We start from the raw sequence: 27150 nt of genomic DNA, 5'->3' as shown, positions 1-27150 counted from the left end.
TTTGAACATATGTACTCGCATTCCGATTTTTTAAATGCCCAGTTAATTAGGGATGTGAATTTTTTCTTAATAAGAATATGAGGCAAAGTGGTATATAGGGTAGAACACCACTTCTGGTTTTGGCAGTTGTGATTTTTATATTAAATTCCAGAATTAAACTGAACAATAAAGTCTTTGAAACTTCTATTAAGTCATAGTCTATCCATGTTTGAAAAATTAAATTTAAAAGTCAACTGTAAAATTCAAATCAATAAACATGGATAAAGCATATGCAGAGAAACTCTACATTATAGTCTTTGAGCTTTAAATTGTTTTACATTGCTACTGAAGTTTCACTGAAGAGTATTCTTAAAGTTCTAAAAGGGACAGATTTAGAAATATTTTTTTTGAAGAGAGAATAATTTTTGAAGATAAGTTAAAATGCCGTTGACCAGGATGAGCAACTTATATGTAAACAAGAAATTTCTAAATCTGTCCAATTTTTTAACAAGCAAATAGAATAAGATGTTTACCACTAGATGCAAATAATCCTGTTACTGAAATAAGTTTTTTTTTATAACAATTATCCCATTATATCATGTGGTACAGTGTAGGCAAAATAAAATAAATAAGAGGCCACAATCCTGTAGCTAATACCTTGCTACAAAATACTACTTAATCCCCCCTCACAGTAAAGAGCACTTTCCACTGATTCAAATATTCAAAGCTTTAAGTTATAGTATCAAATGTGGACAGATGTACAGATGGACAACAGTACAAAAATGTCCACAGGATTCAGAAAGACAAAATAGTAAATATCTACAGGGCATCATATGACCTTCAACAATGATAAATACCAATACCATATTGTAAGCCCTTGGCTGAAGGAATAATAAAATATTAAACATAATTATCTCCCTTACAATACTTATATTTTTCAAAACCCTATTCTCAACACAACAAGAATGTGTCCATAGGGCCTAAATTGATATATTGTTTTTTTTCCCCAATCCCCACCCTACCAAGTCAGGTGTGGGTAGGTAGGTAGGGAAATAATTTTATTTTTATTTTTTTATCCAAAAAGCTTGACAATATCAGACAATCTGGCAAGCCTGAAAATCGAAAATTAATAAAATAATATTTGACTTAATTTTGACAATAAAATTTTATGAGTAGCACAGTTTTTGCAGGGTCGGTCAGGATTGGGCAAACAAACAATATTTTATTTTAGGCCTAGTACATGGATGCCCCAATTGCACCATCATTTTCTATGTTCAGTGGACTGTGAATATGGGGTTAAAAATCTAATTTTATTAAAATTAGAAAGATCATATCATAGGGAACATGTGTACTAAGTTTCAAGTTCATTGGACTTCAACTTCATCAAAAACTACCTTGACCAAAAACTTTAACCTGAAGCGGGACAGATGGACGGACAAACAAACAGACGAACGAATGGGTGCAGACCAGAAAACATAATGCTCCTCTTCTATCGTAGGTGGGGCATAATAAAAAACCTGTAGCTGCTGAACAAAGTATACAAACAATATCATGCAGGCTGCTTACAATAATGAGTTGTGCAATATGTGAAATTTTGGGCTAAAAATGTTTATTAAACATTAAAAAACATATTTTAACAATTAACAAAAAATATAACAATTAAATCATTTTCTATAAAAAAAAAGTTTCTTTCAGATATTTTGAAAAGTAATTTATTCATAATTTAAATTAACAATTGTTTTTTTTTTATATTATTCTCTTAAAAGAAATGAATGATTTCTTTGAAACTATACAAAATTACTAAACCACTGATCTGTCATGCCCAGATTTATAACTTCTTAAAATAAAAGTTTTTATTTTACAGATTTGAGTAAATCAAATTATAAAAAAAACATTATTAAGTAAATTTCAGTGAATAAGAAACCTAACTGAAAAAAAACCAATGTAATAAAAACTGAACAGACCCATAGCTTAAGCATAGTAAAATTTTCCAAATATCACTAGCCATCCTAAACAATCAAAAATTAAGTTTTATCTAAAGCTAAATTAAGATAAAGATAAAGATAAAGATACATGTGCAGATACAATTAAAATATCTTCCTGATGTTCAATACTTACTTTCTTCATATTCTATATCATATCCAACTATTTTTCCATTTTCTTCCTTTGGTTTCTCCCATTTAATTTTAACAAAATGACCACTTCTGTACATAGATTCTAAACTTTGCACAGGCCCAGGTACTGCAATTACAAATACAATTCATTGTTTGATATTCATTGAATGCTTGCACTGAGGTTTTAATTTGTTCTTAATGATCAATTAAATCATACCTTAAAACGAAAATATAACAATGAAAGGCAATTGTTTTGGAAAATCTGTGTTATTTTTATAAGAAATCAACATAATAAATTGTAGGCTTCTCATCAACTCCTTGCTGTGTCATAGAATGTCCTATATTTCTCTCTCTTATTAAAAATTCAAAGGGGAAGAATTCATCATTTTATGAAAGTATCATGTTATGAATGCTAGGAATAATCAACATATCTTTATCTGATCTTTTCAGTTTTTAAAGAACTTATAGAAAGCAAACTTTCTGATATGAAATGATTTTAACTATATTTTACCCATTATCTTAATTAGATCTGCCTATTATATTTTCTTTACCAGAGAAAACTGTTAACAAGAAATGACTGGTGTTATGGGAGACAACTCCAGTTATCTTCCCGATATCATAAAAGCATTCTACCTACCTCCCTCAGGAGTTGTTATATTGATCTTATTACTTCCATTAGAATCAAGGTAAAGGCATTGTACCTACCTCCCTCTGGAGTTGTTATATTGATCTTATTACTTCCATTAGAATCAAGGTAAAAGCATTCTACTCACCTCCCTCTGGAGTTGTTATATTGATCTTATTACTACCATTAGAATCAAGGTAAAAGCATTCTACTCACCTCCCTCTGGAGTTGTTATATTGATCTTATTACTTCCATTAGAATCAAGGTATGTATTTCTAGCAACAACATCTAACTGTAGATCTGCATTTGGTGGAAGACGAACTGTTCTCCTAATTTTACTTTCTGCTGTAGCTTGCCTCCTCTTTCTCCTCCCCTTTTTATTAGTACCAGGAACCTCTACCTGAATCTCTTTGACCTTATCAGGTTGGTCCATATGCCAGTATCGTATCTGAAAAATATTTCAAGAATACTATTAGAAATATACAGTTAACAAGTGATATTATGTACAACTCGTTCATCAAAGTAATAGGAGATTTTTACTTGACTGAATGTTCAATAAAATTTGTCAACTTTTATCTCTAAAAGTTTATACAGCATCTTTTTCCGTTTGTAAAGGGCTCAACTCTAGAAAGGTAGAAGTGATGCCAACCAAATTCAATAGAAATAAAACTTCCATTCTATCATTCATCAAAAATTGGTTATGGAAATTTAAATGTAGCAATTATTTTTACTGTACCTTGTATCCATCAAACTTTCCTTGCATTGTTTCCTCTGACATGTCAACAGCATCCCATCGAAGACCTATTGTTTCATGTGTATATGGTGCGTCTGGATCAACTTCAAAGTTTCCTGGTACTACAGTAGGTACTGCAATGGTCAAAACAGAAATAATCATATCATGCATGACTAAGGAATTACTAGTTTTATATGATATAAAACTAGTAATTATCAAAAAAAAAAAATAAGTATGAAGTTTAACCTCCATGTCTAAGGAATTTCCATGTTTTTATGTATACAAATAACAATATTTTTTGGAAAGAAGAGTCTAAAGTTTTACATGCATGACTAAGAAATAGTTTTATATTAGAAGAAGAAGAAGAATATACAATTCATAATTTATTCTCTTTTTGTATTCATTCAAAACTGACCTGTATGAATTGTGTGTGTTAGTGTTAGTGTTATAAAAGTACTGTAAAAGCTTAACCTCAATTACGGATTGGTGTGAAGAATTTTACCTCCCATTCCAGAATGTCCTGTGTATACCAAAGGTGTGTTTCAGTTATAAAGTACTGTAAAACCTTGACCTTATGAAGAATCTTACCTCCCATTCCAGAATGTCCTGTGTATACCAAAGGTGTGTTTGAGTTATAAAGTACTGTAAAACCTTGACCTTATGAAGAATCTTACCTCCCATTCCAGAATGTCCTGTGTATACCAAAGGTGTGTTTGAGTTATAAAGTACTGTAAAACCTTGACCTTATGAAGAATTTTACCTCCCATTCCAGAATGTCCTGTGTATACCAAAGGTGGTATTGCTGCTTCTCCTTTACTGTTCACTGCTTTCACTTGTACTTTATATTCTTTATATATATTATTTACATCAATTTCCTTCCTGGTAGTCTTCCAGTCTGTTACCTCATATGATTTTTTATTGCCAGCTTTATCTTGTGTTATTATCACATACTTGAAATCTGGTCCATTTTGGTTAATAGGTTCAACCGGCTATATTTAAAGAAACATTTTTTTTTAAATTCAGACAGTTTAATTTAATCTGTAAGTTTTCTCTTTTGAACTGCTTTACATTTTGTTATTCAGGGGCATTTTATAGCTTACTATACGGTTTGGGGTTTGCTCATTGTCGAAGATGGTACATTGAACTGTAGTTGTTTACATCTTGTCCCTTGATCTCTGGTGTACAATTGTCTTATCATCAATCATGCCATATCTATTATTCTTTTGTATTTTGTAAAAACTATTTGTGTAATAACTGTTGTTTTTCATAGTAGTATGTAATCTATTTGAGGAATATACCCCTTGACACATTGCAAGGGTGAACAATAAAGTTTTCAATACTGTGAATGTATTCATTTTCATGGTTTTCAATTTTTTGATAATTGAGGAAAAAGTCTATTTTTGTGGCTCTTTGATTGTGTGTTTTTTTCAGAAGTCTGCCTACAAGCCTAAAGAAGATTTGATAAACATTAAAATTGTGATTCACTTAAATTGCATAGGTACCCCATAAATAACATTGTTTTTGTTTTTTTATCTTACTGACTGTACTGTAGTATACTTACATCCCATTCAATGACTAGTTTTCCTGTCATGTTTTCTACAATCCTGACATTAGTTGGATGTTGTTCAGGAATAGCTGCTTTTGTAGAACATATGGGTGTGATGTTAGAAAAAACACTTTCTCCTAGCTGGTTTCTTGCCTTGATTTGGAATGTGTAGTTAGCATAGGCAGACAGTCTCTGTTCATATTCACTCACAGTACCTATTGTTTCGTTTATCTTTTTATAAGCATTGTCATAATTAGTTTTGGAATAAATGACATAATTTGAAATTGGCATATAGTTGTCAAATCCAGGTCTCCAAAATAATGTCACCTTTAGATTACCACAGGTTTTGATGGTCAAGTCTCTTGGTGGATCTGGTGGTGCTGTAAACAATTAAATGGATTAAAACAAGCATATCTTTGGTTGAAATTATCTATGTAAAACATTTCTGTTTTCCAGCACACCAATAAGTCTTTTTTAAATAGCTTTGAACTTCTTCAACTAGGTCAAGTCACATCAGTGTTCTCCCCAGGGCCTTTTAGCATCATGGTAATGTAATGCTATAATCTTAAATGTGATGCTATCTTAAGTGATTTTCTTATAGATTATGTTATGAATGTGATGCTATAATTTTTAGAAACATTAATTAGCCGAATCTTTACTACTAGTTTTCACTATGATGAAAATATTTAATTCTAATTCTAAGAATTAATTTCAGTGCCCCCTGTCACCCTACCAAATAAAACTTTGTAATCTAGCACTTACAGGAAGAAAACTTACCTTTGACCTTGAGCTGACTTTCACCGGTGTCTGAGTCTACTTTGTTATCAGCTACACATGAATAATTAGCAGAATCTTTACTACTAGTTTTCACGATTGACAGAGTATCTCCATTCTCCAGGATTTGTATGTTGCCATCATCATCGTTGTTATTAATACGCACTCCATTTTTGAACCATAATTTTTCTAAGAATTGCTGTTCAGAAGGGTCACTGGTAGCCAGACAATTAAATATTGCACCTTCTCCATATGCCAGACTCCTTTCCACTGGTCTCAGAGTCACTTTAGTTTTTTCTGAAATGACGTAGTAAGTCTATGTAAAATGTTTTTAAGGAAATATCAGTGTTATATTGGAATTTATATTATGACTTGTTATTTGTTGATTGTTGATACTCTATATTTGTATACCTGATTTTCTTAGAGAGTTTGGTGTTTGTGGTTGATGAGAACAGATGTACTGTCCAGTATTTATTGAGATTCATGTTATCATTTAATGTAACCAAGTCATTACGTAAAATGATTAAAACTTAATATATTCAATAAATGAATTGAAACATCACTATTATATTAAAACATGTAACAGGGCCAGCTGAAGCCTGCCACCAGGTGTGGGATTTTATTGTGTGTTGAAGACCCATTGGTGGCCTTCAGCAGTTTTCTCTTTGGTTGGGTTGTCACATTCCCCATTTCCTTTCTCAATTTTTTGTTAATTTATGTATTGCTTTGTTGAAAGATTCATATATAATGTCAATGAGGCATCCAATTTAAAATACCAATTCGAATTAGATATGTCTTAGTATTTATACATCTGATGCAGAACTTATAGTCATAAGATCTTAAAACTAAGTTACTTTAATACAGATAGTACTTACTTCTAACTATAAGTTCCCCTGTTTTGTTGTCACTACCAAATCTATTGGAGGATATACAAGTGTATTTACCATTATCTTTCTTCAGAACATCCTGTAAAAAGTACAATTTAAATAATATATTTTTGTCATTGTTTCCAGTTTCTAGTTCATACATTTGTGTAATTGTTTTAAAATCAATGTTCAAAGTTGACCATAGTTAATTTTGGCTTTTCTGCAGGTCCTTATTCTTTTTGTGCTTTCAAAGGTTAGATATCTTTGGCCTTCTAAACTTTTGATCACAAGCATACATGATGACACTTATTCAAATCACAACTAATGTGGGTTTTTTTTCATCAAGACAAGGAAAACCAATTTTACCAAAGAATAAATATGTGAAAGAACTGACAGTGGAGGTCATCCAATCATTAGAAGTGATTATTCCATGTTATAATGTATTTGAATATTGGACATAAATTTACCTTTATTAATACAGTATTGTGAGTAAATTCATATCTATCTGTGTTCAGAGACTTACCTTTATTAAAACAGTATTGTGAGTAAATTCATATCTATCTGTGTTGAGAGGCTTACCTTTATTAATACAGTATTGTGAGTAAATTCATATCTATCTGTGTTAAGAGGCTTACCTTTATTAATACAGTATTGTGAGTAAATTCATATCTATCTTTGTTTAGAGGATTACCTTTATTAAGAAAGTATTGTGAGTAAATTCATATCTATCTGTGTTGAGAGGCTTACCTTTATTAAGAAAGTATTGTGAGTAAATTCATATCTATCTGTGTTTAGAGGCTTACCTTTATTAAAACAGTATTGTGAGTAAATTCATATCTATCTGTGCTGAGAGGCTTACCTTTATTAATACAGTATTGTGAGTAAATTCATATCTATCTGTATTTAGAGACTTACCTTTATTAAAACAGTATTGTGAGTAAATTCATATCTATCTGTATTTAGAGACTTACCTTTATTAAAACAGTATTGTGAGTAAATTCATATCTATCTGTATTTAGAGGCTTACCTTTATTAAAACAGTATTGTGAGTAAATTCATATCTATCTGTGCTGAGAGGCTTACCTTTATTAATACAGTATTGTGAGTAAATTCATATCTATCTGTGTTTAGAGGCTTACCTTTATTAAAACAGTATTGTGGGTAAATTCATATCTATCTGTGTTAAGAGGCTTACCTTTATTAACACAGTATTGTGAGTAAATTCATATCTATCTGTGTTAAGAGGCTTACCTTTATTAAAACAGTATTGTGGGTAAATTCATATCTATCTGTGTTTAGAGGCTTACCTTTATTAACACAGTATTGTGAGTAAATTCATATCTATCTGTGTTAAGAGGCTTACCTTTATTAAAACAGTATTGTGGGTAAATTCATATCTATCTGTGTTTAGAGGCTTACCTTTATTAAAACAGTATTGTGGGTAAATTCATATCTATCTGTGTTAAGAGGCTTACCTTTATTAAAACAGTATTGTGGGTAAATTCATATCTATCTGTGTTAAGAGGCTTACCTTTATTAAAACAGTATTGTGAGTAAATTCATATCTATCTGTGCTGAGAGGCTTACCTTTATTAATACAGTATTGTGAGTAAATTCATATCTATCTGTGTTAAGAGGCTTACCTTTATTAACACAGTATTGTGAGTAAATTCATATCTATCTGTGTTGAGAGGCTTACCTTTATTAACACAGTATTGTGAGTAAATTCATATCTATCTGTATTTAAGAGGCTTACCTTTATTAACACAGTATTGTGAGTAAATTCATATCTATCTGTGTTGATAGGCTTACCTTTATTTAGACAGTATGTGAGTAAATTCATATCTATCTGTGTTGAGAGGCTTACCTTTATCAATACAGTATTGTGAGTAAATTCATATCTATCTGTGTTTAGGGGCTTACCTGTATTAATACAGTATTGTGAGTAAATTCATATCTATCTGTATTTAGAGGCTTACCTTTATTAAAACAGTATTGTGAGTAAATTCATATCTATCTGTATTTAGAGGCTTACCTTTATTAAAACAGTATTGTGAGTAAATTCATATCTATCTGTATTTAGAGACTTACCTTTATTAAAACAGTATTGTGAGTAAATTCATATCTATCTGTATTTAGAGGCTTACCTTTATTAAAACAGTATTGTGAGTAAATTCATATCTATCTGTGCTGAGAGGCTTACCTTTATTAACACAGTATTGTGAGTAAATTCATATCTATCTGTGTTGATAGGCTTACCTTTATTAAAGCAGTATTGTGAGTAAATTCATATCTATCTGTGTTTAGAGGCTTACCTTTATTAAAGCAGTATTGTGAGTAAATTCATATCTATCTGTGTTTAGAGGCTTACCTTTATTAAAACAGTATTGTGAGTAAATTCATATCTAACTGTATTTAGAGGCTTACCTTTATTAAAACAGTATTGTGAGTAAATTCATATCTATCTGTGTTTAGAGGCTTACCTTTATTAACACAGTATTGTGAGTAAATTCATATCTATCTGTGTTTAGAGACTTACCTTTATTAATACAGTATTGTGAGTAAATTCATATCTATCTGTGTTGAGAGGCTTACCTTTAGTAAGACAGTATTGTGAGTAAATTCATATCTATCTGTGTTGAGAGGCTTACCTTTATTAAAACAGTATTGTTAGTAAATTCATATCTATCTGTATTAAGAGGCTTACCTTTATTAACACAGTATTGTGAGTAAATTCATATCTATCTGTGTTGAGAGGCTTACCTTTATTAACACAGTATTGTGAGTAAATTCATATCTATCTGTGTTGATAGGCTTACCTTTAGTAAGACAGTATTGTGAGTAAATTCATATCTATCTGTGTTGAGAGGCTTACCTTTATTAACACAGTATTGTGAGTAAATTCATATCTATCTGTATTTAGGGGCTTACCTGTATTAATACAGTATTGTGAGTAAATTCATATCTATCTGTGTTAAGAGGCATACCTTTATTTAGACAGTATTGTGAGTAAATTCATATCTATCTGTGTTGAGAGGCTTACCTTTATCAATACAGTATTGTGAGTAAATTCATATCTATCTGTGTTTAGGGGCTTACCTGTATTAATACAGTATTGTGAGTAAATTCATATCTATCTGTATTTAGAGGCTTACCTTTATTAACACAGTATTGTGAGTAAATTCATATCTATCTGTGTTGATAGGCTTACCTTTATTAAAACAGTATTGTGAGTAAATTCATATCTATCTGTGTTTAGGGGCTTACCTGTATTAATACAGTATTGTGAGTAAATTGATATCTATCTGTGTTTAGAGGCTTACCTTTATTAAAACAGTATTGTGAGTAAATTCATATCTATCTGTGTTTAGAGGCTTACCTTTATTAATACAGTATTGTGAGTAAATTCATATCTATCTGTGTTTAGAGGCTTACCTTTATTAAAACAGTATTGTGAGTAAATTGATATCTATCTGTGTTGAGAGGCTTACCTTTATTAACACAGTATTGTGAGTAAATTCATATCTATCTGTGTTTAGAGGCTGTACATTGTTTTTCATCCATTTCAGTGCTGGATCAGGTTTACCATTATGTTCACATTTCAGTGTCACAGAATTTCCTTCAGCAACTTTCACTTTTCCAGGACCATCAGTAACTAATGCTTTTAAAGCTGTTATAAATTTTATAATGATTATTAAACGTACAATTAATTTTTATAAACAGGAGTAAACGTATAAGCAATATTTATTATATTACCAGCAATTAATCAATTTTCTTGGTCAAATATCTGTTTACACTTCAAAAACCTTACAAGTAAAACAATACCTCATTGTGTGGTAACTTATTCAATCAAAAGTAATCTCCCTTTGACATAATGGATGATTAAGGTAAACAAATTGTGACATATTGAAACTAACCAAGCATTTATTTCTAGAATCCACTTTTTCACTAATAATACCATACTGAATCATGCAAAACAAGTCAAATTCATCCTCATGTGAAATTATTTGATTTCATCCATAATAATGTGCCTTGGAAGTGTTTACACATTATGAAATTCTTTTATGACAAAAGCATTTTTTTATTTATTTAAGGAACATGTGTTAAAATAACTCTTGATTCATCATAATTTGTGGTAATGAATTTTTATGGATGATTTAACTACAGATAACTTCAAATTTCAGTGTTTAACAAAACACAATTTACTACATACCTATAGTTGTCAAACTACAATCAAGGATCAATGAGAATGATTTTTCCTTAATCCACAAAACTTGGTACCTATGAAATAAATTATCTTTTACAGTACTAATAGATCTTTAAAGTATGATCCATTTGGTAGAGACAATTAAGTTGAACTTACCTAACACATTAAGATAGACATCTGCCATCAAAGATCCATGTTTGTTGGCTGCTTTACACTGGATAACTTGTGAATCTCCATCAGTTACGTTCTTGAATACTAGACGGTCTTTCTGAATGGTTCGTCTGGGGTTTGGGGGTGCATCTGTATATATAAAATGGATTATTTTAAGCAATTCATGATAAAACATTAATGTGTGCCTTCTTACAATGCATTTATATCTTGCCCATGTATATCCTTAACATCAATTACGATAAATTTCCGAAATTATTGTGAGATTTATATTATAGAGGATAATTCAATTTGGTGTGTATCGTAATAATAAGAACTCCCATTCAGATATCTGATACATCCAAAATAATGAAAAATGTCAAAAGAAGTCACACAAATTCTAAACTATGAAAATGTATTACTCTATGAATGCACAAATTTGAAACACATATCATATCTACCCGTAGGTACCCATCATTCAAGGTACTGATCTTGCTAAAGTTTTAGAGATTTCCAGCTCACTGCTAAAGATTTTCTATCATTTGTCAATTTTAAAGACTTGAATTAAATTAAAGACACTATTCTCTGAAAGTTAAGTCATTTACATACATTATTCAAATAAGATGTATATTTATGTCAGCAGGGCTCACACTACTTCAGAATTATAGGGAGAAGTGTCTTCTCTTTTTGAAACTGATAGGGAGAAGTGGTGAGATTTGAAAGAGAAGTGCTCATTCGCGCGGTGCGATACAATGTTTGGATTTTACAATAGTATAAAGGGCCATATGTAAATAATGTTCTTTTTATACTGTTCAATTCATATCTGAGTAAAAAAATTACAATTAAAAGTAACATTTGAAATTAAAAGTTGTTTAAGCTTGTGAGAAACTACCAACTAAATATCTAGCACTAAAAAAATAAAAAATATTTAAAAAAATGTAAAGAAATTATAATATATCAATTACAATTTAATTAAAAATTATCTTGTGTATGACATTCAGTGTTTCTCATAAAAAAATATAAAAGTTATTAAGCTGGGCCATAATATATTGATATTAGTATAATAGTCTCAGAGTTAAGCAACTTTAATCAATAGTTTGAAACAATCCATAAAAAATATAAGGCATTATATACACCAATCAATTAGATGTAACCAAAAGTCTCTTAATGTGTGTGGAATGCGTAATTTTTCCCTTTGGGATCAATATTCTTCTATCAGCTGTTCCATCCGTGCGTCCGTAGTAAATATTGTAAAAGTACGGATTTCGGTCATAGCTGGTCCGGTTCAGATCCGGAGATTAGAAATCGGTCAATGGCGGATGAATGCAAGAAAATTTACAAAAATAAACGATGTTTGACAAGTTATTTGGAAAGGAATATGACGTTTTTAATGCAATAAATGGATTAAAATTTACTGGAGGCAACTTTTATCACGTTTAGATGAAGTAACAAACTTATTTTGCCGCCGAAATTGAGGTTGATGTACGTTTTCGAGTAACAAGCACCGGTACTTGCGGAAATGCACGAAGTGATAAAAAGTTGTATTTTTATCAAATAACCTGCTACACACTGCGAAGACAATGCTTCAACCTCTTTTCAAAAGATAATGAATCGTTTATGTCTGAATTTCTTTAATTATCAATAAAAATTTGATGTTTCATCAACTTGGTAAAAATTGAAAATGTCTGATGACGGAAGCGACTGAAAGCGACTGTCGTCAAGAACAGGGCTACTTGTTTTCGCTTTTGGGGGTCGGGAAAAGCGAAGTGACGGTCGGGAAGGCGACTTCTTCGCCCAAGTCGCCTGGTAGCGTGAGCCCTGTGTCAGTGATTGTTATTTAGTATTAAGATCATACCATTGATAGGTTGTCCATTAATGAACCAATTGACATCGGGAGCTGGAATACCTTCTACCATACAAAAGAATTCGGCATTCTCTTCTACCCCTATTGTTACATCTATTGGTTCCTTCACAAAATACGGTCTGGCTGTAAACATACAAATAATTAGAGCAGTCCAACATTGTCACATGTTAATAATTTCACCAATCAAGTTTTTTTTTAGATTGAATTTAAACGACATACTGTGTGTGGGTTCATTTATTTTTATGGATACAAATTTTCGCTGATTCAGGATATCTCACATGTTTGTTGATATAAAAAAAATCAAAAAATTCACAATTTTGTTAAAGTCTGCACACAAGCCTATAGAAGATTGGCTCTTCATCAAACATTTAATTACATGGTTCACCTATACACACGAAATCAAAAGAAAATTTGTATCCAACGAATAATATTGATTCTAATGCAATGTGTATGTAACAATTTTTTTCATTGGCTAAAAGTTGCCACCGTCAATTTTGATTTGACGGTCGCAAATCTCCGTTTTACTGTCTCCCCTACGCATCGCCAGTAAAACTGCATTTGCAACCGTCAAATCTACAATTGACGGTGGCAACTCTTCAACTACAGTACTGTTATTCCTTAAATCCACAGTATAAGAAAATTAAGTTCAATGTAACAAAGGGTGTACTGAAAGTATACCCAAACTTATTAATAGATATTAAAGAAATAAATCATGCTTGAAGTGTTGAATAGGAAGTGATCTTAAAGTACAAAATGTAGCTTAACATAACATTGTAATGTTGCACTTAATATCAAACCCTTCCTAAATAAATAGAGGCTAAATAATATGTAAAGAAAGTTGCAGAGAGAAAAACAAAAAGATGGATGGGTGTACACCATGAATGCAGTTACACCATGAATGCAGTCAACCATCTGCTATATCTGTCAGGAGCGAATCCAGTCATTTTAAAAAGGGGAGTAGAAGGGGTGTGTGTTCCAGCTATATGCTCCCATTCAAATGCATTGATCAGCCAAAAAAAAGTGATGGTTCCAAGCCCTGGACCCCCCCCCCTGGATCCGGCAATGTCTGTATAATGTCATCTTTAATTAATGTAAAATAAAGGTTATAGATTATCGTTTGTCATCTAAATGAGATTGGTTTTCTCACATGAGCCGGTACAGTGAAAGTGGAAAGTGAAAAAAGCAATTGAGTTGAGACGACCCTAACCCTGACCCTAACCCTAACCCTAGGGGGGGTTCCAACTATATGCTCCCATTCAAATGCATTGATCGGCCAAAACAAGGGGGGGTTACAACCCCTGGAACCCCCCCCCCCCCCCCCCTCTGGATCCGCTAATGTCTGTATAATGTCATCTTTAATTAATGTAAAATAAAGGTCATAGATTATTGTTTGTCATCTAAACGAGATTGGTTTTCTCTCTTGAGCCGGTACAGTGAAGGTGAAAAAAGCAAGCAATTGAGTTGAGATGACCAATAATAATCCATTTATTGCTATGTTACCTATGATTATGTTGTTAATTTCATTGACAACGACACGTGCACACTTAGTTTCATTTTTTCATATAACTCTACTATGCTGAGAAAGGAAATTATCAGTTAGTCAGTAAGATCAAAGGAAAATTTCATAAAATAGTGCTAATTTAAATTATACCTTCTACTTGTAGTGTAAAAGTGGCAACAACTGGTGTAGACGTCACATCATTGGTAGCACTACATTCATATTCTCCTTTATCTGCAAACTCAAGGTCTTCTATGATCAATTCTTGTCCGTGTTCAGAGACCTTCATTCTGCTGTTCAATTTTATACCTCCTTTTCTTTTCCATACTATATCTGGTGTTGCTCTAAAATAAACACCAACAATGTATAAATGTTTGCTTGATAAAAAGATTTAAACCTATGGCTTGCATTATAAACAATGCTAGCCATTTTGAGCAATTTCAGTTAGATTAACTCTAAGAGCTATCTCTATGTCTTCTGTCCATGTTTTGTAAAATTCAATGAAGGTTTGGCAAGTTATTCAAATATTAAAATCATTCACCACAAATAGTCAGTGTATTTGTAAAATGTGGAAAAAAGGATTTTGTTTTCTCTTCCAGATGGAAGTTCTTCATAATAAAAGTTTCCTAAAATGAAATGAAGGTTTGAAAAAGGTAAAGTTGATTTAAAATCTTAAGCACTACATTGTATCTTAAACTTAACGATAAATGAGGGAGGGCTTAAGTTTGATTTCTCAAACCACCCCTCTTTTGGTATAATATTTATATGTATTTTGTTTTGGTTTATCTACAGGTTCCAAGATACTTTCTCTATGTATCATCTCATTGAGACAAAACTTTGGGAATATTACCCGTATAAATACACATAGATAATGACCAATTGAATTCTGAAGAAGACTTAAGGGGGCTCACGGGTTTAAATTTTCGCGCCCACTGCGCAACAAGTTGCGCATAGTTACGGTATCCATGACGGAAACCGGCCAGTTGTCACAACAATTCATACAATATTATTTAGCGTATTAAAAATAGTTTTGAACCAATAAAACATTTGTTTATTTATACAATATCTTACCTTACGTTTATTTATATTTATTTTTATCTCATGAGTTATTTTGTTATTAAATTTTGCACTTCTGGTTTTATAAATATGTAAACAAGGAAGTCAAAAACGAAAGTTATTAATGTAGTTTGTACTATTCAGGCGGTTATTGTAGACTAAGAAATAATAAACGGAAACGACGGAATCTGGTGAATATTTCGGTGTTTTTATATGTCTTGTATATGCTGTTTCACCTACGAAATGAACCAGCCAAAGTCCTGTGCACCTGAAAGAACTCGAGACAAATGGTAAGTAAAATAAATCGGAACAACCGTAAACTATATTATAACCAGAATATCGTCTGCTGTAGGAGTATGTCTGTAATAAGAAATGAGCGAGGGAAGTTTTCAAAGAATAAACAAATACAGAAAACTAAAAGGGTAGAAAACTTGGTTTACAACCGACCAAATTGTGTAACACAAACTGTTGAAGATCAAGTTGATATACATGTTGTCCCTGATATTTCTATCGACCATCCTTACGTCAAAGAAACCACAACCACTAACTGTTCTGATCCTTTTTTCCAAAATGAAATCGTTATAGATTCGGCAGAAAATGATTACAATGTAGATTTTGACTTAGACTTCACATACATTCCATCAGATCTTGTTGATTTAAGTTATTGCCGTTTTGTGGTAGAACTTGATGTCCTTGCCAAACAATTACAACAATGCACTAAGTGTTGTACTCCTTTGCACCTGCACAACTCACTTGGAGTCAGACCCCTTGGCTTGTCAGGAATATTGTTTGTTCAGTGTACTGAATGTGGAAATGTTGACAGAATCAAATTGGGCAAAACTCACTATCGCACTGAAGTGAAAAGAGGAAATGGTATTTTTGATATAAATACTAAAGTGGCTACAGGTACTTCAATATGTTACTCTTTTATTATCTTTTCCAATTATAAATGACTACCAATTATTGCATTGAGCCAGTCATATGGAGACTTTCCCTGAAATAATCATGTGTACATGTATGTATTATAATTAGAGATTGTACTTTTGGTATAGGTATGTTGTAGCTACATGTAGTCATTTCTTACAAAAACTTTTTGTCCACTATGGGCGGTATAAGGTCCGTCTGTCCTGATAACATGTTCGTCTGCAGTGAGTTTGTTCGCCCATACATATAAAAGTAGATGATGTGGAATATATGATTGCCAATGAGACAAATCTCCACAATAGACCAAAATTACTCTAAAATTAACAACTAAAGGTCACCATATACAGCCTTCAACAATAAGCAAAGCCCATATCTCATAGTCAGCAGAGTCCACTGGCCCTTGTTTTGTTCTCTTTACTATAAAATAATATATATCAAGAATACATGTACATGTATTAAAGTTTAATAAATTTAATCAGATATTTATATATGATATTATCATATATATTCTAGATATGTATGAAAACACATGAGAATGTTTAAAAGTTGATAGCTTGTTTTGAAGCATGCATGGTTCAATGAGATAATGATTCTTACTGACTGATTTAATTCTTGTCCTTGATGGATTAATAATTTTTTTGAAAAAGTAGCCTGGTAATACTAACAATGATGTACAAATTTTAGATCATGAAAAGAATTTACAATATAAAAAAGAGGACGTGGTATGATTGCCAATAGGACAACTCTGCACAAAAGACGGTTAGAGACCAAATGACACAGAAATTAACAACTATAGGTCACGGTATGGCCTTCAACAATAAATTAAGCCAATACCTCATAGTCAGATATATAAAAGCCCTTGAAATGAAAATGTCAACAAGAAAACTAACAGCCTTATTTCTGTGCGAAAAATTAAAGAAAAACAAATATGTAACCCATAAACAAACAACAATTACTGAATTACAGGCTCCTGACTTGGGACAGGCATATACAAACAGAAACATTTTTATTTATTATCTATACAGTACTCACAAATTGACTGACTATTTTTTTTTTCGGTTAACAAATACATGTATCAATAAATACATATTCTACTATGCACCTCAAAAAGAAAGTAATAAATTAGTTGAGATTCAGTAAAATTTTCAACACTCTTTAACCTAATCTGTTCAGATAATAAACAGTATGCACTTGACACCAATGCGAAAATTAATAAAATCAGGGCTAATAGAAATTTGGTAAATGGTTTTCATTCTCCACTTTAAGATTAAAGGTATAAAATATGGAAAGTTCTTTTGTACTGGTCAGGGTAAGAAAGTTTTTTTCCATATTCTAAACTATTTTTTCACAATGACTGTTTACCTTATAAATTTTCCAAGGAATTAAATCACGCCTGTGCGTTTAAACATGCAAGAATGCCAGATTGAACTAGCAGAAATTGACAGATTCTGCTAATACATGTAATAGTTTCACCAAAATTAGTCATTAATGTGTAGTATCAAACAAAATTGCATTTCCGGCATGTAAATAAAAACCATCTATTTTTTCATGAGAATGGATGAAGAAGAAGGTAATTATTTCTGAAAATGTTGCTTTTAGTATGATTACTTCATGTATTACTAAAATGTATTTCAGTATATGTATTAATAAATACCATATTGAACAAATAAGTATTTGAAGTCAAATCCATTTTATTAAATTTAGATGCTTATTTTAACATAAAATTTTCAGGGATGATTCATGCTGGAATTGGGGAGACCCAATTAAACAATCTGCTAGCAGCAATGAATTTACATTGTATAAACTCCAAGACCCTGAAGGACAGAGAAATTGAGATTGGTGAGGTGATGGAATGTAGTGCAGAGGCCTCAGAAAGGAAGTTTTTGTTAGAGGAAGCTGTTGAAGCTATTTCACTTAATGAAGGTTAGATCACACGACTATATAAAAATACATATAAATGCAGCTTTCACAATAGTTTTGTTCTGGTGAGAATTCCTCCATCATTAAATATTTTTTCATGTAGATCACTGGCTATAATTACTATAAAGATTAAATTTAGAAATGTTATTTTTATATTGAAAATAAAAGGATATGTTTTTTAAATGCATTTGTTTTTCGGCAAAAGTTAAAATAACATGAATTTACCTGGAAAGCATTTCTTTAACATATATTATTTATTCAACTGAATGGAGGAAAAACATTTAAAAAGAAATGTTATGAGTAACTTTGAGTTTTTTATATTGTACATGAGTATTTTAGGATTGTTTCAACTTATAAACAGCTGGTTACAGTATATGAAATAACATACATGTGTCAGCTTGTACACTTCATAAAACCTCAAACTTTTTTTTCTCAAACAAAGCAACTTTTATTCAATAAATATCACATTTAATATGTAAATCTCGTCTGAAACCTTAGCTCCCTATCTGTTGCACCGGCATTATCAATGACAAAATTCAAGTTGGACTTAACAGTTTTTGCAAGTCTTAAAAAATTCTTTGTTTTGCCACATATACATGTATAAAGGATGTTCAAAATTGGACATCTGACTGGAAGTTAGAAAAGATATTCGGTGCAGACTGTATCTGTCTCAGAACATGTTGTGCTGAAGTTACAAGTATGTATCACTAGTTATCTTGATAGAAAACTATCAAATCAACTCTTCAAATGCAATACTAATTATCAGCCATACATGTGAAAATGTTAATTAATGTTGCTACATTTAAACTGGACATTATTTCTAAAAAGTGCATTTTCAAATTTCAAATTTATCAATATTAAACTGGTTCATTTTCTTTCAGATAGTCAACAACAAGAGGGTATACATGCATCAACAGACACATGCTGGCAAAAAAAGGGTTCTGGAAGAGCATATAATAGTTTATCAGGTTTGTTTTGATAAAAAAAATTACTATAGTATCATTATGCCTGTAAATATAAAGGTTTGATTCTATGAAATACGAAAGATATGTTTTTAACAGGGTATGGAATTTCCTTGTCTGTTTAATGTTGACTAAACAAAGGAGTAGGTCCGGTAAGGACCGATTTTGGCCTCAAATTTCAGTTTCATCTGACGAAAGATTTTGACCACTTTTTAAACACTTAAGTGTCTATTTCATTTGATTCAATTATTTTTTGTGAAAGATTTTAACTCATTAAGTCATAAAAAATGATCCGATTCAAGCTTAAATATGAAAAACCTACCAAATATGCGAAAAAATGTCACTTTTCAGATAGTTTTTGTCAAAAATGAAAGTGGCCGCATCCGTGTTCATCCTCAATCTTTATATATGTTATGTATTATCATCAAATACAACTTCCATTTAAATATTTTGGATGAACACGAATGCGGCCACTTTCGTTTTACACGGAAACCGTCTAAAATTTAACTAAAATGCTTGAATTTTGATGATTTCAGTAATTTAGCATGACTTAATGGTGCTAGTTCTCAATATATGTGCATTGCATTGCCAAAAACAGCCAATATTTATGTAGCAGAACCATTCTACTATCCAATAAATAACTAAAAGTTTACATTTTCAGAATTTTGTAAAACTGCTATATTTTGGGGCCAAAAAGGGCTCTTACCGGACCTACTCCTTTTGCCTAGATGCACATGAAAATAAATAAATTTGGTGTTTTTACTGTCTTCTGATTGGTTAAAATTATTAGTTTTATTTTCAATGTTGTCAATCTTAATGGCGACCCGCCCACTCTGACGTTGTGTATTCATATGCAACCATGTGTGTACGTTGTTATTGTTAATGTAAATAATATAAAAAGTGCTTTGAGCCATATTTTTGATAGAAATTTATTTATAATGAATGGCAATAATTTATTTTGCATTTATTGACGCATAAAATAAATTTTTGACTCTTCACATTTTGCATAATCCGCTTTCCATTAAATAAATATTATACCTGCCCTACTACATAAAGCTAATTCTCTTTTTGGCAAGATTCCCTTGTCTTGGCCACTCACAACAAGTACAAAAGGGTATGGAATAAGGGGAGGGGGGTTATCAAATGTTTCCGTTGTCTGTTCTGTAAGTCCTCAAGTTTGCATTAACTTTATTTTATAAAACTGATACATGATGCTTATTACCATGAAACAAAGATCAAGTTCAGTCATTTTTTATACGACAGCAATTTTTTTTATTTTGTGGTCGTATATTGGTATCATGTTGTCGTCCGAATACTTTTGGTTTTAGCACTATAAACTTTAGTTTAATATAAGAAAATAGAAACCTATGAAATTTTGACACAAGGTTTATGAACACAAAAGGAAGGTTGGCATTGATTTTAGGAGTTGGTATCCCAACAGTTGAGGAATTGGGGGCAAAAAAGGGGCCCAAATAAGCATTTTTCTTGGTTTTCGCACCATAACTTTAGTATAAGTAAATAGAAATCTATGAAATTTGGGCTGTTGTCTCTTTGACACATTCCCCATTTCCATTCTCAATTTTATATTTTTGATTTTCACAAAAAATTGAATCCTTTGGGTTCTTTGATATGCTGAATCTAAAAATGTACTTAGATTTTTGATTATTGACCCAGTTTTCAAGTTGGTCCAAATCCGGGTCCAAAATCAATCTTTGTTTGATTTCATCAAAAATTGAATAATTGCGGTTCTTTGATATGCCAAATCTAACTGTGTATGTAGATTTTTAATTTTTGGTCCTGTTTTCAAATTAATCTACATTAAGGTCCAAAGGGTCCAAAATTAAACTTAGTTTGATTTCGACAAAAATTGAATCCTTTGGGTTCTTTGATATGCTGAATCTAAAAATGTACATAGATTTTTGATTATTGACCAAGTTTTCAAGTCGGGGTCCAAATCAGGGTCCAAAATTAAACTTTGTTTGATTTCATCAAAAATTGAATAATTGCGGTTCTTTGATATGCCAAATCTAACTGTGTATGTAGATTTTTAATTTTTGGTCCTGTTTTCAAATTGGTCTACATTAAGGTCCAAAGGGTCCAAAATTAAACTAAGTTTGATTTTTACAAAAATTAAATTCTTGGGCTTCTTTGATATGCTGAATCTAAACATGGATCCTTTTTTGATAAAATCTGGCTCTTACTATACAGATTTTAAATAAGACAGATATTTTTTTATGTTCAAATAATGTTATGATGATGTCTGTGTGGTTGTTCAAAGAAGTTTGAGTTTCTCTTTACTGATTTTAACAATTTGATATGTTCCCACTTCTTTGTTACAGCTTAGTGACTTATATGACTATTTACATATATGTATTTATTTTGATTTCAGGAGTAGCATCACTTATTGGACAGAAGACTGGGAAAGTTCTGCATCATACCATGAGATCTGGGGATTGCAGAGTATGCAGCATAGCAAACAGAAAAGGAGAAGTACCCAGAAAACATAAGTGCTCTAAAAACTGGACTGGATCAGCAAAAGCAATGGAGCCTGACATGGTTGTCCAGATGATCCGTGATTTGAAGGAACAAAATGTCCCAATATCAGAACTTGCTGGGGATGATGATTCAACTGGATACAACAGAGCCATTAAGGAAATGCCGGATCTTCATATGGAGAAAACTAGTGATCGCAATCATGTAACCAAAAATATCGTCAACAAATTATACAGCATGAAGCCAAAGCATAAGGAATTATCTGTAATGGTGATAAATGCTATTACCAGAAACTTTGCCTACATGGTTGACCAAAATAAGGGAAACCAAACTGGAATAGAAAATGGGTTAAGGGCGTCGATTGATCACATTTTTGGTGAACATGCACACTGTGTGCAAAGTTGGTGTGGCTACTTAAAAGACAAAACCACCTACAAACATTCAAGCCTTCCACATGGCAAAGATTTAAAATCTTTGGACTTGAAGTCTGATCTTGAAAAACTGTTCTTGGATAAATTGGTGCCAAACTCAAAGAAACTGGCAAATCTAGCAAGTTCTCAAGCTAATGAGAGTTTGAATATGACCATAGCTACTAAAGCACCAAAATACAAACATTACTCTGCCTCATCCAGCTTAAGCTACAGAGTTAGTTCAGCAGTTCTACAGAAAAATGAAGGCTATAGCTATGTGTCTGAGGTTAGTGTAAAATATGGTTAATATTATGTGCATAAGCAAATTTAGTGTAAATGTAAAATAGCAATATAGAAAATTACAAATATACATTTACACCTAACTATAAGACCTTCAACAATGAAAAGTGTCTACAATTTTGGAATAACAAGATGTTGATCACTAAGATTCTAAAAAAACTGTGAACCAAAGATCTTCAATAACAATTAAATTACAAAAATAAAATTAGACTTGAAAACACAACAACTGGGCAAGGTTCATGAATAAGTGCAAATTCATAATTCAAATTTACCTCCCTGCTTTCAAGTAAAGCATTGATTGTATAAGCTACAAACGTTTACTCCTCTATCTATCTTATATTTGCCAATATTCTGTTGTACATGTTGTATCATATCAGACTGGCTTAGCCACTAAATGTTTCCCCTTTCCATCAAATGTTAAATGTTAAACTTATTACAGGTACATGAATCATCTGGATTATCACCTGGTACTGAAACATTGAAGAGATCATTGAAATTAAACAGAAAGAGAGACAGAAAGTCAACTGTTTCGAAGACAAGAGAGGGAAAAAAACAACGTCTGCTTCTGAAGAAGAAAAGAAGTTCCAAGAATTCTGGAATGGAAGTCAGAGAAGGAAAAACTTACGAAAGTGAAATAGGTGATTATTTTACATACTGAGTTATTTTTGGTATCATCTACCATGAACAAGTACATGTAATTTTACACTTACATTGACATTGTCATCATCTCATGACATATCATTGTTTGGATGTTAATTTGCTTAATTGGACTTGCTTTTACTAATAGATAGTTTAATATGTGTTTTGAGTTTTTTCACTTAAATTATTATATTAAGATGATCTGATAACTGATAAGTACATAACCTAGATACATTTATTTGAAATTAAAAAAAAAATATCTAGCTTTTTTTGTGGTCAAAATTCAGTAAAACCTGCCTGTTGCAAATACATGTATCCACCATCAAATGGTTAAAAAAAAATCACATTACAATATTGTGTAATTTTATAATACAACTGTCTTTTGACTGTATTGGATAAAATGTTTAGATTTCAGAAACAGCAGAAAAAAAAGTTAGGAAACTGCTGGTAATATACACTTTTAAGTGTCTCTGATGTCATCATTCTAACAACTGATTCAATGTCAATGTCATCTTATCATGTGATCAATTTTATACTTCATGCATACAATTTTTGTTCTAGGACTGGAACATCCAGATCAAGAAGAAATTCCTGAAGTTATGGAAATAGACAAATTTGACAAAGAAGCAATTACAGTTGCACCTTTGTTGGTGTTTGACTTAGAAACCACAGGCCTTAGTAAGTTTTAACTTTCATTGTTTACGTCTGTTTACAGGACGTATTGTGGTATACCATTGTCCATCTGTCCAGTCTGTCTGTAATCAACATGTTGGACATGAACTAAAAAGGGCTTGCACCAATTTGCATAAAACTTTGGTTAATTGCTTATATCTTATGAAGTAAGCTCCTTTTAGAATTCTAAAAAATTCAGATTTTACATTTTTGAGTAATGGGGTTTTATTTATTAAAAAAGGAAATTTCCAGTTCTCGGATAATTACCTAAAAAACTTAATTTACATAGATAGAGGGCCCTCTTAACTTAATTTGGGAAAAATTGATTTACCTCTATGGATATATGTAAAATCGATTTTGAATTAAGAAAACTTGCAGCAATGTTGACCCCAACCCCACTCCACCTTCCACCCCACCATCAAACTATTTGAATTGAGTTTTTTATCCTACATCGATCTTCTGATGTCGTCCCTAATTAAATTCATATAACCAATTTCATGTTCTTTGACTTCATTTATTCAGAAACCTATAATATGTCAAATATTTAATTACAATCCAAATTTAGACCTGAATCAAGCTTTAAGAGAGTCCATTTTTGTCCAAATTGTTCAGATTTGGACCTCTGCAGGCATATCCAGCTGTACCCATGAATGTTATGACTATAACATGAATAGAAAAAAGCTAAAATTTAAGTTGTTGGATGGTAGTCTTGTGTTGTATTGTATTGCTATGCAAGTAATTGTATGTCCATCTCAAATTAAAAATATTGAATGACCTGTAACTAACTCATGAATGTTGTTTTTATACTGTGTTTAAAATTACATATTAAAGTAGAGACATTCAAATATGCATAGTAAATTATGATTCCAACTTCTCTTGCATGCAATGTCACAAGCAAAATAATATTATTATGCAACAAAAATGATTTCAGGGACAGAGAGTTTTTTTTTTATAGCTTTAAGGTTAAACCCGAAGGTGGCATGAGACTTTATACAATCATTGATGATGAAACAAAAGTTTATTGAACCCCTGAATCAATCCTGTAATAGTACCTATTGCATTATAATTTCTTTTTTTCAGGTAGATCATCTGATATTATACAACTTGCAGCTTGTTCAAAAGACAGCACTTTTGATACCTACATCTTACCAAGCCAACCAATATCAAAAGAAGCCACCAACATCACAAAGATCACAGTGCGTGGAAACAATATGCTGTACAATTCAAAACCAGTCAACTTTAAATATCCACATCAAGCTCTTACTGATTTCATTACATTTCTGTCAGAATTTTCATGTAAACCAATTCTTGTTGGACACAATATCAAGAGATTTGACTGTCATATTTTGTACAATGCCTTAAGATTTTATAACATGTACTCAGAATTTTGTAGCCATATAATTGGATTTGTAGATAGTTTGGATGTATTTAAACATGTTGTTCCTGGACTAAGTTCTTATAGTCAGACAAATCTTGTTGACACACTTCTTGATGAAACCTATGCTGCTCATAATGCCTTAGAGGACACTAGACTATTATTTAGATTAATCACTTGTACATCACAAGGAAATGTTATATCTGATAACATCACAGATTTTATTTTTTCTTCCAACTATCCACATAACTGCCACATGCATCAAGATAATTTAACAACTTTTAGTGAGGCTATTAACTGTAAAGCTTTATCTAAAGCCACAGCTTTGAAAGCTGCACGTTCTAATTTAAGGTTGTGTCATTTACAATTATCTATTGAAAGAAATGGATTAGATGGTTTACGCGCACTGTTGTCCGAACTTACGAATCAAGGAATAGTGCGTGTAACCAGTTGTAAAAAGATTATTCAAAAGATGTATGACTTTTTGACTCCTGAAAGTTAAGGTGGCTTGGGCAATTTTAAACTTACTATGATAAAAATTGCTTTTTTAAATATTTTTAAATTCTAAGTGATATATTTATATATATATATATATAATAGGTGCATTGTTCATTTATGCTCACAATCACTCCTTATAAGAAGTATACACTTTTTTGTTTTAAACTTATTAGAAAAATAGATTTATTGATGAATAAAACTAAAAACAGACCTGACCTACAAAAATTTCCAAAATATTTGGTCTAATAGTTTATCAGTATTTATGATTATAAACCAGATATAAGGGAATGCATAACAGCTTTGATAAAAACAATAATGTTGAATTTTTTGGCCAAAACTTTTTTTGTCCTAAGCCACCTTACATATATATTAACATAAATATTGTGTGTGTTGTTCTTTCTGATTAGATGATATCTTGAATTCCATGTATCATTATAACAAATATCATCACTTTTGTTATGAATAAACAAAAATGAAAATAAAAGAAGGGAAATAAAATATATGTGTGCTTCCTATTTCTTTGTAAAAAAAAGGGTTGTATCTATTTTTGAACAATAATTCTAAATCCTTTTCACAGTCTTGATTCCATAAATATAAGTTTCAACAGAAAAGTTTTAATATCAGTTTGTTTGAAAAATAGAACAAATTTTACAAAATGCTGAGAACTTTCAGGCTTGAAAGGGTTCATCATAGATTGGTTAAGAAATCCGAAACACACACATATTTTTATATGGCCTCACTTTAAAATTGGAATGTGGTTTGTTATTTATTATTTGTGCATGATATAACTGGACATCAATTGTGTTATTTCAGCAGATCTGAATAATTTTGTTTGTCTATTTATCTTAAAAGTTGTGAATAACAAAGTGTCACAAAATGCGTTTAGAAACATAGCAGAGCACATACCAAAGGAAAAAAGGCAAGCAAAAAAAATAAAAGTGCAAGGTACAGTAAGAATATCACTAAAACAGGGGTTGTACTTAGATGCTCTGGAAGGATGAGCAGTTCCTGCTTTTTACAAGACACTTCTTGTGCTGGTCAATGAGGGTCGTGTACAGTAAGGAGAAAACATCTATGACAGGATTATAAAAAAAGAGATGTGGTATGATTACCAATGAGACAACTCTTCACTAAAGACTAAATGAAACAAAAATTTACATTAAAATTGAGAATGAAAATGGGGAATGTGTCAAAGACACAACAACCTGACCGTAGAAAAAACTACAGCAGAAGGTCACCAACAGGTCTTCAATGTAGCGAGAAATTCCCGCACCCGAAGGCGTCCTTCAGCTGGCCCACAAACAAATACATACTGAACAATAAGTCAGCATATGTCCTTCAACAATGAGCAAAGACCATTCTGCATGGTCAGCTCAAAAATGGCCATGAAATGATGAATGAGAAAACTAACAGCCTTATTTAAGTACAAAATTGAACAAATACAAATGAGTAACACATCAACGAACGACAACCCCTTAAAAACAGGCTCCTGACTTAATTCATTAGTTGTTTTGGATCAGGCTGACCAGTTAAGAACTTCCAGATGGT

At 31.5% G+C, this 27150-nt stretch overlaps 2 protein-coding genes across 10 annotated transcripts in view; one reads left to right on the top strand and one right to left on the bottom strand.

Annotated features, from left to right (window-relative positions):
• LOC143071692 (neuroglian-like) overlaps window positions 1–27150 on the bottom strand; it is a 121830-nt gene that overhangs the window by 23717 nt on the left and 70963 nt on the right. For 5 of the 6 annotated variants that reach the window (XM_076246178.1, XM_076246218.1, XM_076246194.1 and 2 more), the window contains 12 exons: window positions 14507–14697; window positions 12847–12978; window positions 11001–11144; window positions 10129–10307; window positions 6647–6737; window positions 5775–6068; window positions 5013–5377; window positions 4212–4440; window positions 3455–3585; window positions 2935–3166; window positions 2098–2220; window positions 513–536 (listed from right to left, as the gene is read on the bottom strand). In XM_076246178.1, coding sequence (XP_076102293.1) covers window positions 513–536; window positions 2098–2220; window positions 2935–3166; window positions 3455–3585; window positions 4212–4440; window positions 5013–5377; window positions 5775–6068; window positions 6647–6737; window positions 10129–10307; window positions 11001–11144; window positions 12847–12978; window positions 14507–14697 — 2135 coding nt within the window. The remainder of the gene's footprint in view (window positions 1–512; window positions 537–2097; window positions 2221–2934; window positions 3167–3454; window positions 3586–4211; window positions 4441–5012; window positions 5378–5774; window positions 6069–6646; window positions 6738–10128; window positions 10308–11000; window positions 11145–12846; window positions 12979–14506; window positions 14698–27150) is intronic. The other variant, XM_076246212.1, reaches the window with a different exon arrangement.
• Window positions 15486–26355, top strand: LOC143071724 (uncharacterized). Of its 4 annotated transcripts, none has more exons than XM_076246238.1 (7): window positions 15486–15699; window positions 18065–18256; window positions 19135–19221; window positions 21605–22404; window positions 22858–23056; window positions 23619–23735; window positions 24810–26355. In XM_076246238.1, exons 2-7 carry the CDS (start codon window positions 18067–18069, stop codon window positions 25604–25606), a joined length of 2190 nt encoding a protein of 729 aa, XP_076102353.1. In that variant the 5' UTR covers window positions 15486–15699; window positions 18065–18066; the 3' UTR covers window positions 25607–26355. The 4 variants fall into 4 exon arrangements, with proteins under 4 accessions (XP_076102353.1, XP_076102372.1, XP_076102364.1 ...); XM_076246249.1 differs by lacking the exon at window positions 15486–15699 and adding an exon at window positions 15898–16315; XM_076246229.1 differs by lacking the exon at window positions 15486–15699 and adding an exon at window positions 16368–16424.

Source organism: Mytilus galloprovincialis, chromosome 1 (genome assembly GCF_965363235.1).
Source record: "Mytilus galloprovincialis chromosome 1, xbMytGall1.hap1.1, whole genome shotgun sequence".
NCBI classification, from domain to species: domain Eukaryota; kingdom Metazoa; phylum Mollusca; class Bivalvia; order Mytilida; family Mytilidae; genus Mytilus; species Mytilus galloprovincialis.
This window is presented reverse-complemented; position numbering and strand designations above follow the sequence as displayed.